At 36.1% G+C, this 12,417-nt stretch overlaps 1 protein-coding gene across 2 annotated transcripts; it reads right to left on the minus strand.

Moving 5' to 3' along the window:
* Window positions 1-37: 37 nt before the first annotated feature.
* On the minus strand, window positions 38-10,784 carry LOC131772301 (GDP-mannose 4,6 dehydratase). Of its 2 annotated transcripts, none has more exons than XM_059088189.2 (14): window positions 10,623-10,784; window positions 7,386-7,430; window positions 7,136-7,223; window positions 6,447-6,508; window positions 6,198-6,245; window positions 5,861-5,971; window positions 5,244-5,325; window positions 4,949-5,053; window positions 4,052-4,119; window positions 3,697-3,756; window positions 2,745-2,863; window positions 2,036-2,132; window positions 1,514-1,582; window positions 38-670 (listed from the first exon to the last, which is right to left on the minus strand). In XM_059088189.2, the coding sequence occupies exons 1-14, from the start codon at window positions 10,710-10,712 to the stop codon at window positions 608-610; spliced, it is 1,107 nt and encodes a 368-aa protein (XP_058944172.1). In that variant the 5' UTR covers window positions 10,713-10,784; the 3' UTR covers window positions 38-607. The 2 variants fall into 2 exon arrangements, with proteins under 2 accessions (XP_058944172.1, XP_058944173.1); XM_059088190.2 differs by lacking the exon at window positions 10,623-10,784 and adding an exon at window positions 9,671-9,830.
* Window positions 10,785-12,417: the final 1,633 nt, after the last annotated feature.

The raw sequence follows: 12,417 nt of genomic DNA on the forward strand, positions 1-12,417 counted from the left end.
TACACACATTTATAGGTGAGTAATTAAGGTGTAGAGGGATTTGAAAATACTAAATCTCTTCTCTTTAACTAGCAAATGATTTTTTTTTTCACAAAACTAATTGCTGAAATTGTTCTCAATTGTAAGGCCCCATCACTGCAATATGAGTGCAATATTAAAATTTATTCAAGATGTGATTATAAATAGTGCACGTAACAAATCAAATGCAATTTTGAAGGCCAAAATTTGAAGGCTTCCAAGAAGGAATGGTCCTTACATCTTCATGAGGAAAATAAATACTCCACAGAATCCATATTCTATAATATATGCATACCACTCCCAACTCAATAAAATACAAACAACCAACTTAATATTACATTTTTCTTGCAAACAACTGGTTTGCAACAGCTTGAAGAATTCTGATGACTCTTGTCCTTGAATAAAACAAATTCAAATGCAGCAATGGGGGTAGGAGATACATGAAATTTGAAAATTTGAAGCTGTAAACAAGTCGTCCTGGCAGAACGTGGATATTTAATCTCCTACAATGGAGTGGCTAAGCATGTGAAAATGTCTTCATTGTGCATCCATCCAGTGAACTTAACATTGGACCATTCACTTAGTAAAGTTAAGCTAATGGGTTTTTCTTCATAAGTGCTATGTCTTCTTGCACCATTTCTTTTACCAGTTCCTGTAAAAAGGTCACAAAATCATTGCAACTTTCTTGAATTTTCAAATTAAACAAGCCACATACTTAGGGAAGGGGAATATTAATAATATCTTTGTGGCATTAAAAATTTATGACTACTACATCCAACCATGCTAATAAACATAAATTGACCACCACAAATAACATGTCACCTTTAAAGAATTTTAAAGCCTTAAAGGCTTTTGTGAGATAAAAATGGAAAGGGAGGCTCTGAATTAAGATTTACGATAACTATCCACAATTTTTTAATAACTTACACCTACATATAACATATTTAACTGTTTAAAATACTCAACTAGAGCACTCCGTGAACCAAACTTTTTTCACCCTCCTACACATGCTAACATTTCAATATCAATCAAAACTATAAAATTCTCAAACATGATCACCAGCCTGATTTGAGTACTAATAGGATACTGTACACATCATGCTTCTGATTGGACAGTGTAATAGGACAGTTAAAGAGAAAGTTAATACATCATGCCAGTGTAAGTGGACAGAATACATCATCTGCATGTGTTGTTGTGTTGCATTTTGCCAAGTTAATTGTTTCTTTTCTTTTCTTTTTTTTTATGAAAATGTAAAATCGATGTCTAGTTTCTTTCACAAATTTGTCATAGTTTTGATTAATTGGTAACAGGACTTTGTGTCATCCAGTTCTGTCTGTAATCATCCTCAAGATGAACAAATCAGACTCCTGCTTCACAGTTGTCTGATTCAGTTCATCACTCATATGAAATCTTACAGATGGAATTGGTCTCCATTTGGTCCTATTGCCATTTTGAATACAATATGAGTACAATAATAACAACAATTAACAGGTACCTCAAAAGACACTTTTGGTTCCCAGCCAAGAAGTTTCTTTGATTTCTCGAATGATCCTTGAAGGTATTCCTACCAAATGTAAATATTTGCATCAATTTTAAATCATACTCGTAGTACACCAGCACTATGGAATCTTCATTTAAGGGACTGCCTTAAGACTAGATAAAGTGTCACAAAGTCGTGTTTCCAGATACTTCCCTTCATTGAAGAGATCAGACAGAGTATTTGTGTCAATCAAGAGCCCATTTAATTTGCATCCATATTGCAGAAATTTACAATGTAAAAGGTTCCATTCTATTGACACTTTTGAAGAGGTCCCAAGATAAAAAATTGTTATGGCATCAAGAATACAAAAAGTAGAATTCCCATGGATGATGGCCAGGACTTTGAGACCCTTTTGTCCAGGTTAAAAGACCAGCCTATCAGCCATGAGGGGACCAAATCATGCAAAATATTGATGATTTTATAACGTTCTTTAAACTCACCAGTCTTCATGTGATATAATCAAAGAATGTAACTCACCACTTCTGTAGGTCTGTAAAACTTTGGATTCACTCTTACAAGAACCTTCCCACTGACTTTGTCTACACCAATTTCTTTATCACCTTCTCCTTCCCACCTGCAAGACGGTAAACTTTACATTTTATATTTGAATGCAATTCTTCCCTGGACTGGATCTACTTCTAACAGTAAAACTTCATTCTACACCTACCCCACTAACCACCTCATTACAACCACTTCTTGTCCATTTAGCATTAAAAAACCAACAGTTTGTTTTCAGGAGTGCTTCCATCTGATTTTGACCAGCCACATGAGGCTTTAAGTTACAGTAAAAGACAGAAACACTTTTTTTTGTTTTTGTTTTTTTTGGGGGGGGGAGGGAGGGAAATGTTGTTTAAGCCATTGCTATTTGATTGTCTTTTGCAGCTCATAGCTTTCCCAAATCAGTCCATTTCTACAAATATCTGATTGATGGCCAATCACATTTTTAAGTGATGAGGGCACTGCATGTATTTCAGAACTATATGCAAAGTTGCTCTATGGCTGGATTTTTTGCCATCTTCTTTGGTCCAATTGAGCCATGTTTGTTGGCAGTTTCTCTTTCTCACACGCTTTCTTGCATCTAGTTTTATCTAAAGTACTGAAATGTTTCCTTTCCTTGGGAGTTGTCTAAAATGTATCTTTAATATTAATTACCTAATAGGAAATAAAATATCACATGAAGACCTACGCAATGGTTATTCCAACTTCTTGAAAAGCTGCTTCTACAAATTCTCTGACACTATGGACTTTGTTAGTTGCTATAACAAAGTCCTCTGGTTTTTCGTGTTGTAAAATAAGCCACATAGCCTACAATAAAAAGAAAGGCTAACAATATTCACTGACTTGTTATGAGGGTAAAGTTAATTAATTAAAAAAATTGTGCGTTCTCTGATCTCTAAAGTTGGGATGCAAAGCCAGAACAAATATGGATGGTGGAACAAACAATTGATCACTGAAACAAATGTTTGATTGGGTACTTTAGTATCATCAACTAAGTTGATAATGTAAACTGGCCACCATAAAGAGTTTCAAGGTTGACTTTTCCAGTTTCCCCTTCATCACATCACTCTGATGGTGGACTAATGCTCGAAACATCAGCTTGGAAACTCTCTACAGTAGCCAATTTACGCTATCAACTCAGTTGATAGTACTAAATTACCCGTTTCTACTCTCCCAATGACACAGCATCACAGTTTCTTTAGAAACTTATCCCCTTTAAAAATTTTGATTGGTTTGTGAAGGGGAGGGTTGAAGAGGGGAAGGTTTAAAAGCAAGTGTTGTGATGGAAGTTGCCAAGAAGAGGGAAAGCTCTGGCTCTAAATTCATATCTACAGTACAATGATTGGTTAATTTTACAGTGTAGGTGTTTCAATGACCCAGCTGGATGGAAAAGTGATCAGACTTAAAATAAAATATTTACTACACTATGATTTATGAGGGTACATCTATTTCATAAGTTATCTGGTTTTCAATCTATCAATAAAGCTGCCAGGGAATACTCTGACCGCAGAGCTTACCCTATTGATGGGGATACCTCTCCCCCTCCCCCCCCCCCCCAATTCACTTTTACCACTAGAACACTACGGCCTTTATAAATCATATTTATGTCCATGTTTGACATCAAAATATTATTTCTCTACCTCAACATAATCTCTAGCATGCCCCCAATCTCTCTTAGAATCCAAATTTCCAAGTTGAAGCTGGAATATAGATCACAAAAAAGGTGAGAAATATACACAGAAGCTGACTCAATTATCATGATGGCATAACACAAGCAGAATGCATTAAACTGCTTCACTTGCTAACAGGACTACAAATACAGCACACCCCCTGGCCACTCCTCACATGCCACTCCTCACATGCCACTCCTCACATGCCACTCCTCACATGCCACTCCTCACATGCATTTTATGCTCCATTGTGACATTCAATATCAAATAGCCATTTGCACAGTGAACAAGCACCCTTTTGAAAAGTAATTTATGGTTCTTTTACCTCATCCTGTAATCCTAAATGGATTTTTGCCACAGCTCTTGTTATCTTCCTTGTTACAAATGTCTCACCTGGGAAAGAAATCATAGCAATGACAACTCACTAACCTGTACTTAGACATGGTGTTTAGTAATACTATGATTTTTGTTTTGTTATATAACAACTATGTCATGTCTATCATTTGTTATAAAATAACAGGAATACAAAGAATGCCTTGATTGGCCAAAAAAACCAACATATGCTTATGGTAAACCCATAGAAAATTAAAGTTCATATTTTATGAAAAGTAATTGTTTGCATTTTCTGTTAGTTAATCAGCACAATAACTTACCTGAGAGAGAGAACACTCAAGAACGTGAGTAAAAAGCTAGAGGCTACTGGAAATGATTTACTGATTTGTCTTGTGTTCCAGCTCTCAACATCCCATGTGGGTTATAATAATAATAATGATAATAGTAATAATAATGATAATAGTAATAATAATAATAATAATAATAATAATAATAATAATAATAATAATAATGATAATAACAACAACAATAACAATAGTAATAATAATAATAATAATAATAATAATAATAATAAAATAATAACAACAATATTCAATAACCACTCCCTTAACAGGATTTTTCAGGCCTAATAACAACAAATTGCAAACAAACATTGTAAATAAACAGTGTTCAAAAATCCCAATTGGCAGGAGGCAGACCAGTTGGCCATATACAAGGTGCAGCCAAAGAGTTGAACTCAAGACAACTAAGAACCAATCCAGTCTGTAGAAGAGTGAAGGTCTTGAACCCAGGACCCCACTACACTGCCTTAACCCAAATTACACCCCTAAACCAATAGAAAGAGTAGTCTATCGCTTAAATAAGAGATCATGTGGTAATGAATCTTTACCTCTGCGTGGACTTTCATGATTGAATAAAATCCCATTTGTGGCAAACATGTTGTAAGCCTCTCTATAATTCACCACTATCCAGAAGGCATACACTTTCGCAGCACCTATGGATTAAAGATGGTTCAAACAAAATTAAGGGAGAAAATTAGTGTTTAATTTTGCAAAAACTAATTGCGGAATAAGTTTGCTGAATTGCAACATGCATTTCAATCTGACAACAACCTCAGCAAACGAATGATTACTGACATTTACAGCTTGCAGTAGTTTAAAACCAATAATTATATATATCTTTACCATATGGTGACCTGGGATAAAATGGAGTTTTCTCTGTTTGTGGAATTTCTTGAACTTTTCCAAACATTTCACTCGTAGAAGCCTACAAACCAATATATTAAAGGAACCAAATTAAATAAACATGATTAAAATGTATGTAAACTCTACAAAATTCTGACACCTACAATATAACCCTTTCACTACAAAGATCTGATAAGTAATCCTCTCCTCTGGGAGCTATACATTTCTTTCTAAATTAGTTACAAGAGTTAAGTCTAAGGGAGAATTTGGTATTTGATCAAAATAACAACTTCTACTTGATAACTTTTCATATTTCCTGTTTGCTGAAGGATGTATGGATATCACAGGGAGAGGTTACATGGTAATCACTGTTAGGAATTAAAGGGTTAAAATCATAGTACATGAAATTTCCAGTCTGTTGTGAATGTCCCATTCATAAAGCATACTTAAAGCATTTTAATAGTACCAGGACTTGGGTAGCTAAACTGCTTTCCTCAAGAAAAAATTAAAATTTCATTGACTATTGTTTAGCACAAACTAAAGTTGTTAAGATCTGCTAATAAAGCACCCTGAAGATATGGCAAAACTGAAGGACAACTGCAAGAACATCGTGTTACCTGATAAAACCTAACATCATTTTCTAGTCCACAAGTTTTGATTGCATCTAGCAGCCTGAGAGTTCCCACAGCATCGACATTTGCAGTGTACTCAGCTAAATCAAATGAAACCTAATCAAAGAAATCATAAAAAAGAGAAAAATTAAAAACCTTATTTGTTTATGCCAACTGAAACAAGTTTGTCTGCAAAATATTAAAAAGGGGTTTAAATTTTCAACTCTCTTTTTAAGAGGATCCTTTTCAATAAAGAGGCTAGATATTAAACTTTTCATAACAAGGAAATCACACTCTTCAAACTCCATTGCTACAAAATAAACTTTTTAGCTTAAAAAATTACCTTCACATGGCTTTGAGCTCCTAAATTGTAAACCTCATTTGGTTTCACCTAGAGTAGAAGAAATACATTATTCATCTTGGATCATTACTTGTCAAATTTGATGCTCACTTTTCACTTATGTAACACAATTGGACATACTAGCAAATAAATTTTTGGAAGTTTAACTTTCCCACAAATTTTAAGTTAATATTTCAATCTCACAACTGCAAAAAAAAATCAGGGATGTCTGAACAGTCTGAAAAATCTCACCTCACTGATAATTTTCACTAAGTTTGTACTGTCAGTAAGATCCCCATAATGTAGTTTCATAGCTTTTGAAAGAAAACACTTCTATATAATTAAAAAAGCACATAAAATATGTTTGATACAAAAAACTTTATACTGTACTCATAAGTAATTGTAATTAGTTAAGGGGTAGTGGTAATATGATTAGAAGAAATTAAAATCATGCATGCACTTTGTTGATAAATTCAAGGGTTTTTTTTGGTGTCAGTTAACCCTTTAATTCTCTTGAGTGACAAAAATAGAATTCGGGATGAACAAAGGATACCGATAAAGGGATTTTGTCAATCCAATACCAAATTATTCAAACTCACATCATAAGAATTGTATGGCAGACACTAAGGAGAATTACTAATGAGATCTTGGGAGTGATAGAGTTGACAATAAAGTATTCTTAGATAAGTTCCCTTTGCTGTAACAGTGATGTAGAGTTTTAAACAAAGTTATACTGATCTGAGATTTTGTAGAAGATGATGACATACAAAGGTCAAAGTAGCCTGTGAGCCAGCAATCACTACTAATAAGGTGTGAGAGGTGAAGCCTGCAAGACTTCATGCAGCAAGAGGTTGACTATAATCTTGTGAGCTTTGCACTTTCTGAGAACCAACTCACAGGCTTAAGTTGAAGGTACATCACTGTACAATAGGCAGGCATACCTCCCATTTTATGGGTTCTGGTATCGGCATACAGATGAGAAATTCTCCCTGTGTTGAAAGAGCTAGAACGCCTGATAATTCCATGCACCTAGAAAACACAATAAGCAAGTGTCATGTAGTTACTCATAATAATGTCAAATTCACAGACAAGAAAGTAGAATCTTCAATATACAGTTACCAACTTTTTTGCAAACACAACAGTGCCCAAAACCAATAGACTGCACTATATTTGATGGGATCTTTTACTTACCTCGTAACCTTTTGCAAGCAGAAACTCAGCAAGGTATGAGCCATCCTGCCAAAAAATAACAACAGTCATAGGAAATTTAATGCTAGTCAAATATAGCCATCTGACCAACCTTTTTAGTAGTTTTTAAACCACTAAATTGCAAATATGTTATTCTCGTCTGTGTACATTAAAACTGGTAGAGGTGTTTCAAAGCATTACAAGCAAATTAAGAGCTAAGTGAAAAGGAATGCCTCTAATGCATGACTCCCAAATACTTTTGCCAATCTCTATTAACAGGATTCAGACCATATCACTTCCCCACTTAAAGCCTTTTGAAAGACAGAGTCTGCTAGGGTAAGAGCCTGTTTACAAGGAGGTAGAAGCTTGGCATGTTGGCATTCAAAAAACTGGTCAGATTGACTGGTGACTGTGGCTTTAATTTCTGGTCAAGTTCTTGTCATGACTTTTGTCACAAAACACTTAATCTCATAACACTACTCTAGGTAGCAGGGAACCGGGTGGGAAACTCCTGATTCTTCAGGGAAAGGAAGAAAGGAAATGAACCATAATGTACAAGCATCTCACCAGTAAAAAAAAAAGGGGGGGGAGGGGGGGAAGGAGACTGAACCCTTTCGCTTCCAAGATGTCCTTAGTAATTCTCTTTACTGTTTTCCATACAATTCTAACTATTTTAGTTTGGAGAGGTTGGTGTTGGATCAACTAACATTCCCATATTTGATATTTTTCCTTATTTTCATCACTTGTTTGCTTGATATTGTATTGATAATGTAAGAAGTCACACATGGGAGTGAAAGGATTGGTCCTGATTGCTTCATGCTACCACAGAAAGCAGGATTTATTGCATTTATTCACTACACATCAAAGAGCCAGCACAGTTCTTCTTCCCTCATGCACACATCAAGGCTGGGACTCACTGATCATATAGCAGCCTTTAATAGATTGGTAGTGCATACTGAAGTCGTTGATGGATGTAACTGACCACCAAGAAAGAGCTCACCATTGAGTACTCTGCAGATCAATGTTAGAGCTTCTAGTGCAAAAAATCTGAAGGTCTGTGGACTTATTTCTTGATGATGGTGGGGAACTTCGATTTATCCTCTTTCTCATGCTTTTGACAAAAAGAATATCCCTTTGACAAGATTTTTGTACAAAGCCATACTTAATTATGCATACAGTTCTTGGATTGATGAAAAAATTATACAAGACATCAGATTGCCTGAGGGACTTCAACTTTGTTTTAGAATAGTGTGCCAAGTAATATGGAAATCTTTGCAGATCTCTCCCCATGGATAACTTTGTTGTTGTCTAGATCAATTAGACTTTTGGGACGAGACTGTTGTAAACTACCAATCTAGTCTTGCTATCACAGTAATTTGATATAACTGTTCATGCATTACTTTCCAATTTCAATCATAGCCGTGCGAAATGATATATTTCATTCACTTGGTTTAAGTTGCTCAAGTAAGGCCATCCTTTTAATAGCAGGTAATTTAGTGTTAACAACTGGGTTGAAAACGTAAATTAGCCACCGTAAAGGGTAAAAAAGCTGACGTTTCGAGCGTTAGCCCTTCGTCAGAGCATACTTTTAATAACTACGTTTTTCCAAATTCAGTAAACCTAAAAGTAACTTTGAATAAAGGGGGTAAGTTTCTAAAGAAACTGTGGTGCTGCGTCGGTGGGAGAGCGTAGCAGGTAATTTAGTGTTAACAACTGAGTTGAAATCGTAAATTGGCCACCGTAAAGGGTAAAAGAGCTGACGTTTCGAGCGTTAGCCCTCAGCTGTTAACACTAAATTACCTATAAAGGTAACTTCGGTTGGATATTGAATCAGGTTCTCAATGCTGCAGCATCCGATCTCAGAAGGTAGTATTGGCGCTACACTCCTAAAATCACGAACACACAAATTACCATCCAGATGTCTTCAAGATGCAATTATGCAAATTCAACATCTTTTACATTCGTTTTTCCAACACGTATAGTTCTAAATTTGTATTCCCTTAAGACCAATTCGAGCGCCTTGCCAGCAACCACTAAACATGTGGTTTGGGAAGATTACTTCATATCGAAAGTTTTGTTGTAAATTGTCAGCATTGAGATCGCCAGAGGACTACTTGAGAACAAGAAGAACTCTAATTTCCATTCGAATTTTATGAAAACTATTAGGAACTTCTAACACGTGTGGATGTACGCTCTCTAAAGAGTTTATTAATTAAACGCGTGTTATGCTCCATCAATCGGTATTCTCTGAGCGCTGTGCATTACACAACTCTCTTGAATTGCCTCACCTGTCCAGTTATGCCCGTAATTAAAGCCACTTTCTTTTGGCGTTTTGCCTCTGCCATGTTCACAAAAATAGAGGAGAAAAACTCTAAGCAACCTCTGGACTCTCAATATCTGGGGTTTCACATCAGAACATGCCGGTTGCCGCAACAAAATGACTGCTGTTGTGTGACGCCACGTGTGAGTGTGTTTCAACCAATCAAAACATTACATTTCAAGGTCTTAGGAAAACGTTACTTCTTACGATGCGCGACCAAAGGAAAACGGTAAATGCGAATGTTATAAAATAACATTCAAGTGGTCTGAGGAAAGAATCGTTATTTTATTTTATCATTCAGCCTCTACAGAAAAGGTTTTTTCTTGTGATGGCAGAATAGTTCTGATGTTGCCTGGCTTTAGTAACAAACCTGATTGATCCGCAATATTAAACTAGTATACCCGGAAAGTTTGAGCATTTATGAGGTGATTCGGCTTGTTATTAAACAAGATTGTCTAGAGGCAAAAATTATTGCCCGTAAAGGCGGTGCATTCTTTTCTGATAAATGCTGATGTTTGGTGGTGCTCAGGTGCTGTTTAAAGCGATCCCAGACCCTTTGCCTGTTCCTATCCAAACTGGTTGACGGCACAGCCATAATTTTTAAACACTATGAATACATACGATCATATGAATCCTAACATACACTAAATTCACATCGCGTGTTTTAGAGAACCTTATTTGGACGGTCCGCTCTTATCTTTGCAAACGTTATTCACACCTGATGAAAGCCAGTGTGTTTGGATTACCCACACAATTTGAAGACAAAGTACTGAAACATGAAGTTATCCACGTTCAATAGATGGATTGTCTTAATGAAAATTCTAAAGTTGATACACCATTGCAATCGGGCAATATCGTTTTGTAATCTGATCATGGAAAAAATACACACAGTCTAAAAATAAATGCGTTATATTTCTAACCTGTCCAGTAACACCTGTGATCAGTGCCACCTTAGCTTTCCTGGTGCAATCATTTGGCCTAAAACAGTTTTTTACCGCTTGGGAAGACATTTCCTCGTGATAGGTTGGTTTTCTTAGCCTCTCTCGAACTGATGCGCTGAATGGAAAAGGTGCTACTCTAATAGCCAATACTGTCCCTCGTTTATCTTACAAGTGGGCCTCCAAACAGCGTCACCGTGAAACATGACATGAGCTGAAAGAATTTGTGAATATTTTTAAGAGCGCTTGTTTGTTTATCAGGAGTCAATCCCTTTCACAAATCCATTAAGTGAATCTAATCTCGATACAATTTTATTAAAAAGGAAATTAGGAAAAAAAGAAAGAGAGAAAGCGAAATATAAAAACCCTTAAACCCCTCGTTTCAAATCCATCTCCTCCGGGCCAAAATTGTATTCAAATGCTCTACCCGAGATCCAGATATTTTTGTAAAATCAGCAACCGTGACTTTCTACTCATTAAACAGCAATTGATTGACGATTGAAACTTTAAAACCTAGATCTTGTAGATCTCTTCTTCTGAGCCATCAGCTTGCAAAAGTGAACTCTTAACTTTAAACACCTACACCTAAACCATGGAGTTTTTGTGGGCCCTCTAGGGTGTCTATTGTTTCACATTGAGTTTTAGAATATGAAAATTGAGACATACATCCCGCTATCTTTGATTTTTCTTTAAAAACTTTAACTACTGAGCAATTTTGTTCAGGTCAAGAAGCTTCACTCAAATGATAAAATCTAACTCGTAGGGAGGAATAATATAAACCTTTCTGTCATAACTCTTCACAGCCTTGCATTGATTGAGTCGAGAAAGCCCAGGAATCAGGAAGTTGGCCTATCTCAGGGCTAAAACTTAACTCCAGCGCTGGGTGACCAGTCGGGCCAGTTTCCTTGAATTCTTAGTGGCCCATCCCAAAATGAAGTAGCCATCCATTTTCTCTAGTTTAAAATAAAAAAGTTGAATAAACGCCCCATGGCTTTTAACAGAGCGTTTATTAAAGGGAAAGAACGCAAAAGTCCAGAGTCACGTGGCAATCACAAAATCAAATGGCGTCTATATGTTGTGAATGTGGATCGCTCGTGAAATCACAGTTAAAACGGCTCGGAATTTCCACTTCAGAACTAAAAATTTACTAAAATGGATAATCTTAGAGTCCAGGCAAAGGAACGAAGAGAACGGTAGTCCAATTAAATTACATATTGAGTTTTATTTTTAACTTTGTACTTTGCATAATTTACATTGCAACTTTTCGAAATTCTGCAGCATTGTCGCACATCGGGCATTCAAACCTCAACTTTTGGTGGCCCTGGTCAGTTTTAACTCGCCACTGGCGACCGTGCGACCGCCAATTTTTAGCCTGCTATCTTTTTAACCCTTTAACTCTCAAGATCTGATTGTTAATTCTCCCCTCTAGCTGCTACACATTTCCTTCTCAATTAGTTCGGAGAATTTGGTGTTAGATCAAGGAAAACAACTTCTACGTGATAAGTTTAAGTATTCTCATTACCTGTTTGCTAGATAGTGTATAGATATTATGGGGAGAAGTTACCTCTCAATCACTTGTGGGAGTTAAAGGGTTAAGAGAGTTTGGATTTTCCACAAGCCACATAAAACTAATCAAAGGCTCCTAAGAGCTACCTCATGATCATGGTATCTCAATTATTCAATTAAGTAATGAGAACTTGAACCATTTGCCATCTTCTTCCAATATATAACAGCATTAGCTGGGGCACTAAAAGTAAACCATGCGTGCAATAACAAT

Source organism: Pocillopora verrucosa, chromosome 3 (genome assembly GCF_036669915.1).
Source record: "Pocillopora verrucosa isolate sample1 chromosome 3, ASM3666991v2, whole genome shotgun sequence".
Classification (NCBI taxonomy): Eukaryota; Metazoa; Cnidaria; class Anthozoa; order Scleractinia; family Pocilloporidae; genus Pocillopora; species Pocillopora verrucosa.

Excerpts from the sequence above, each read along its gene's own strand:
- LOC131772301 (XM_059088189.2), bottom strand. The coding sequence starts at position 10,712 with ATGTCTTCCCAAGCGGTAAAAAACTGTTTTAGGCCAAATGATTGCACC. Across the intron at positions 5,972-6,197 it reads GAGCTCAAAGCCATGTGAAG|GTTTCATTTGATTTAGCTGA; the intron begins GTAATTTTTTAA and ends TTCTTTGATTAG. Across the intron at positions 2,133-2,744 it reads GAAGTTGGAATAACCATTGC|GTGGGAAGGAGAAGGTGATA; the intron begins GTAGGTCTTCAT and ends ACCGTCTTGCAG.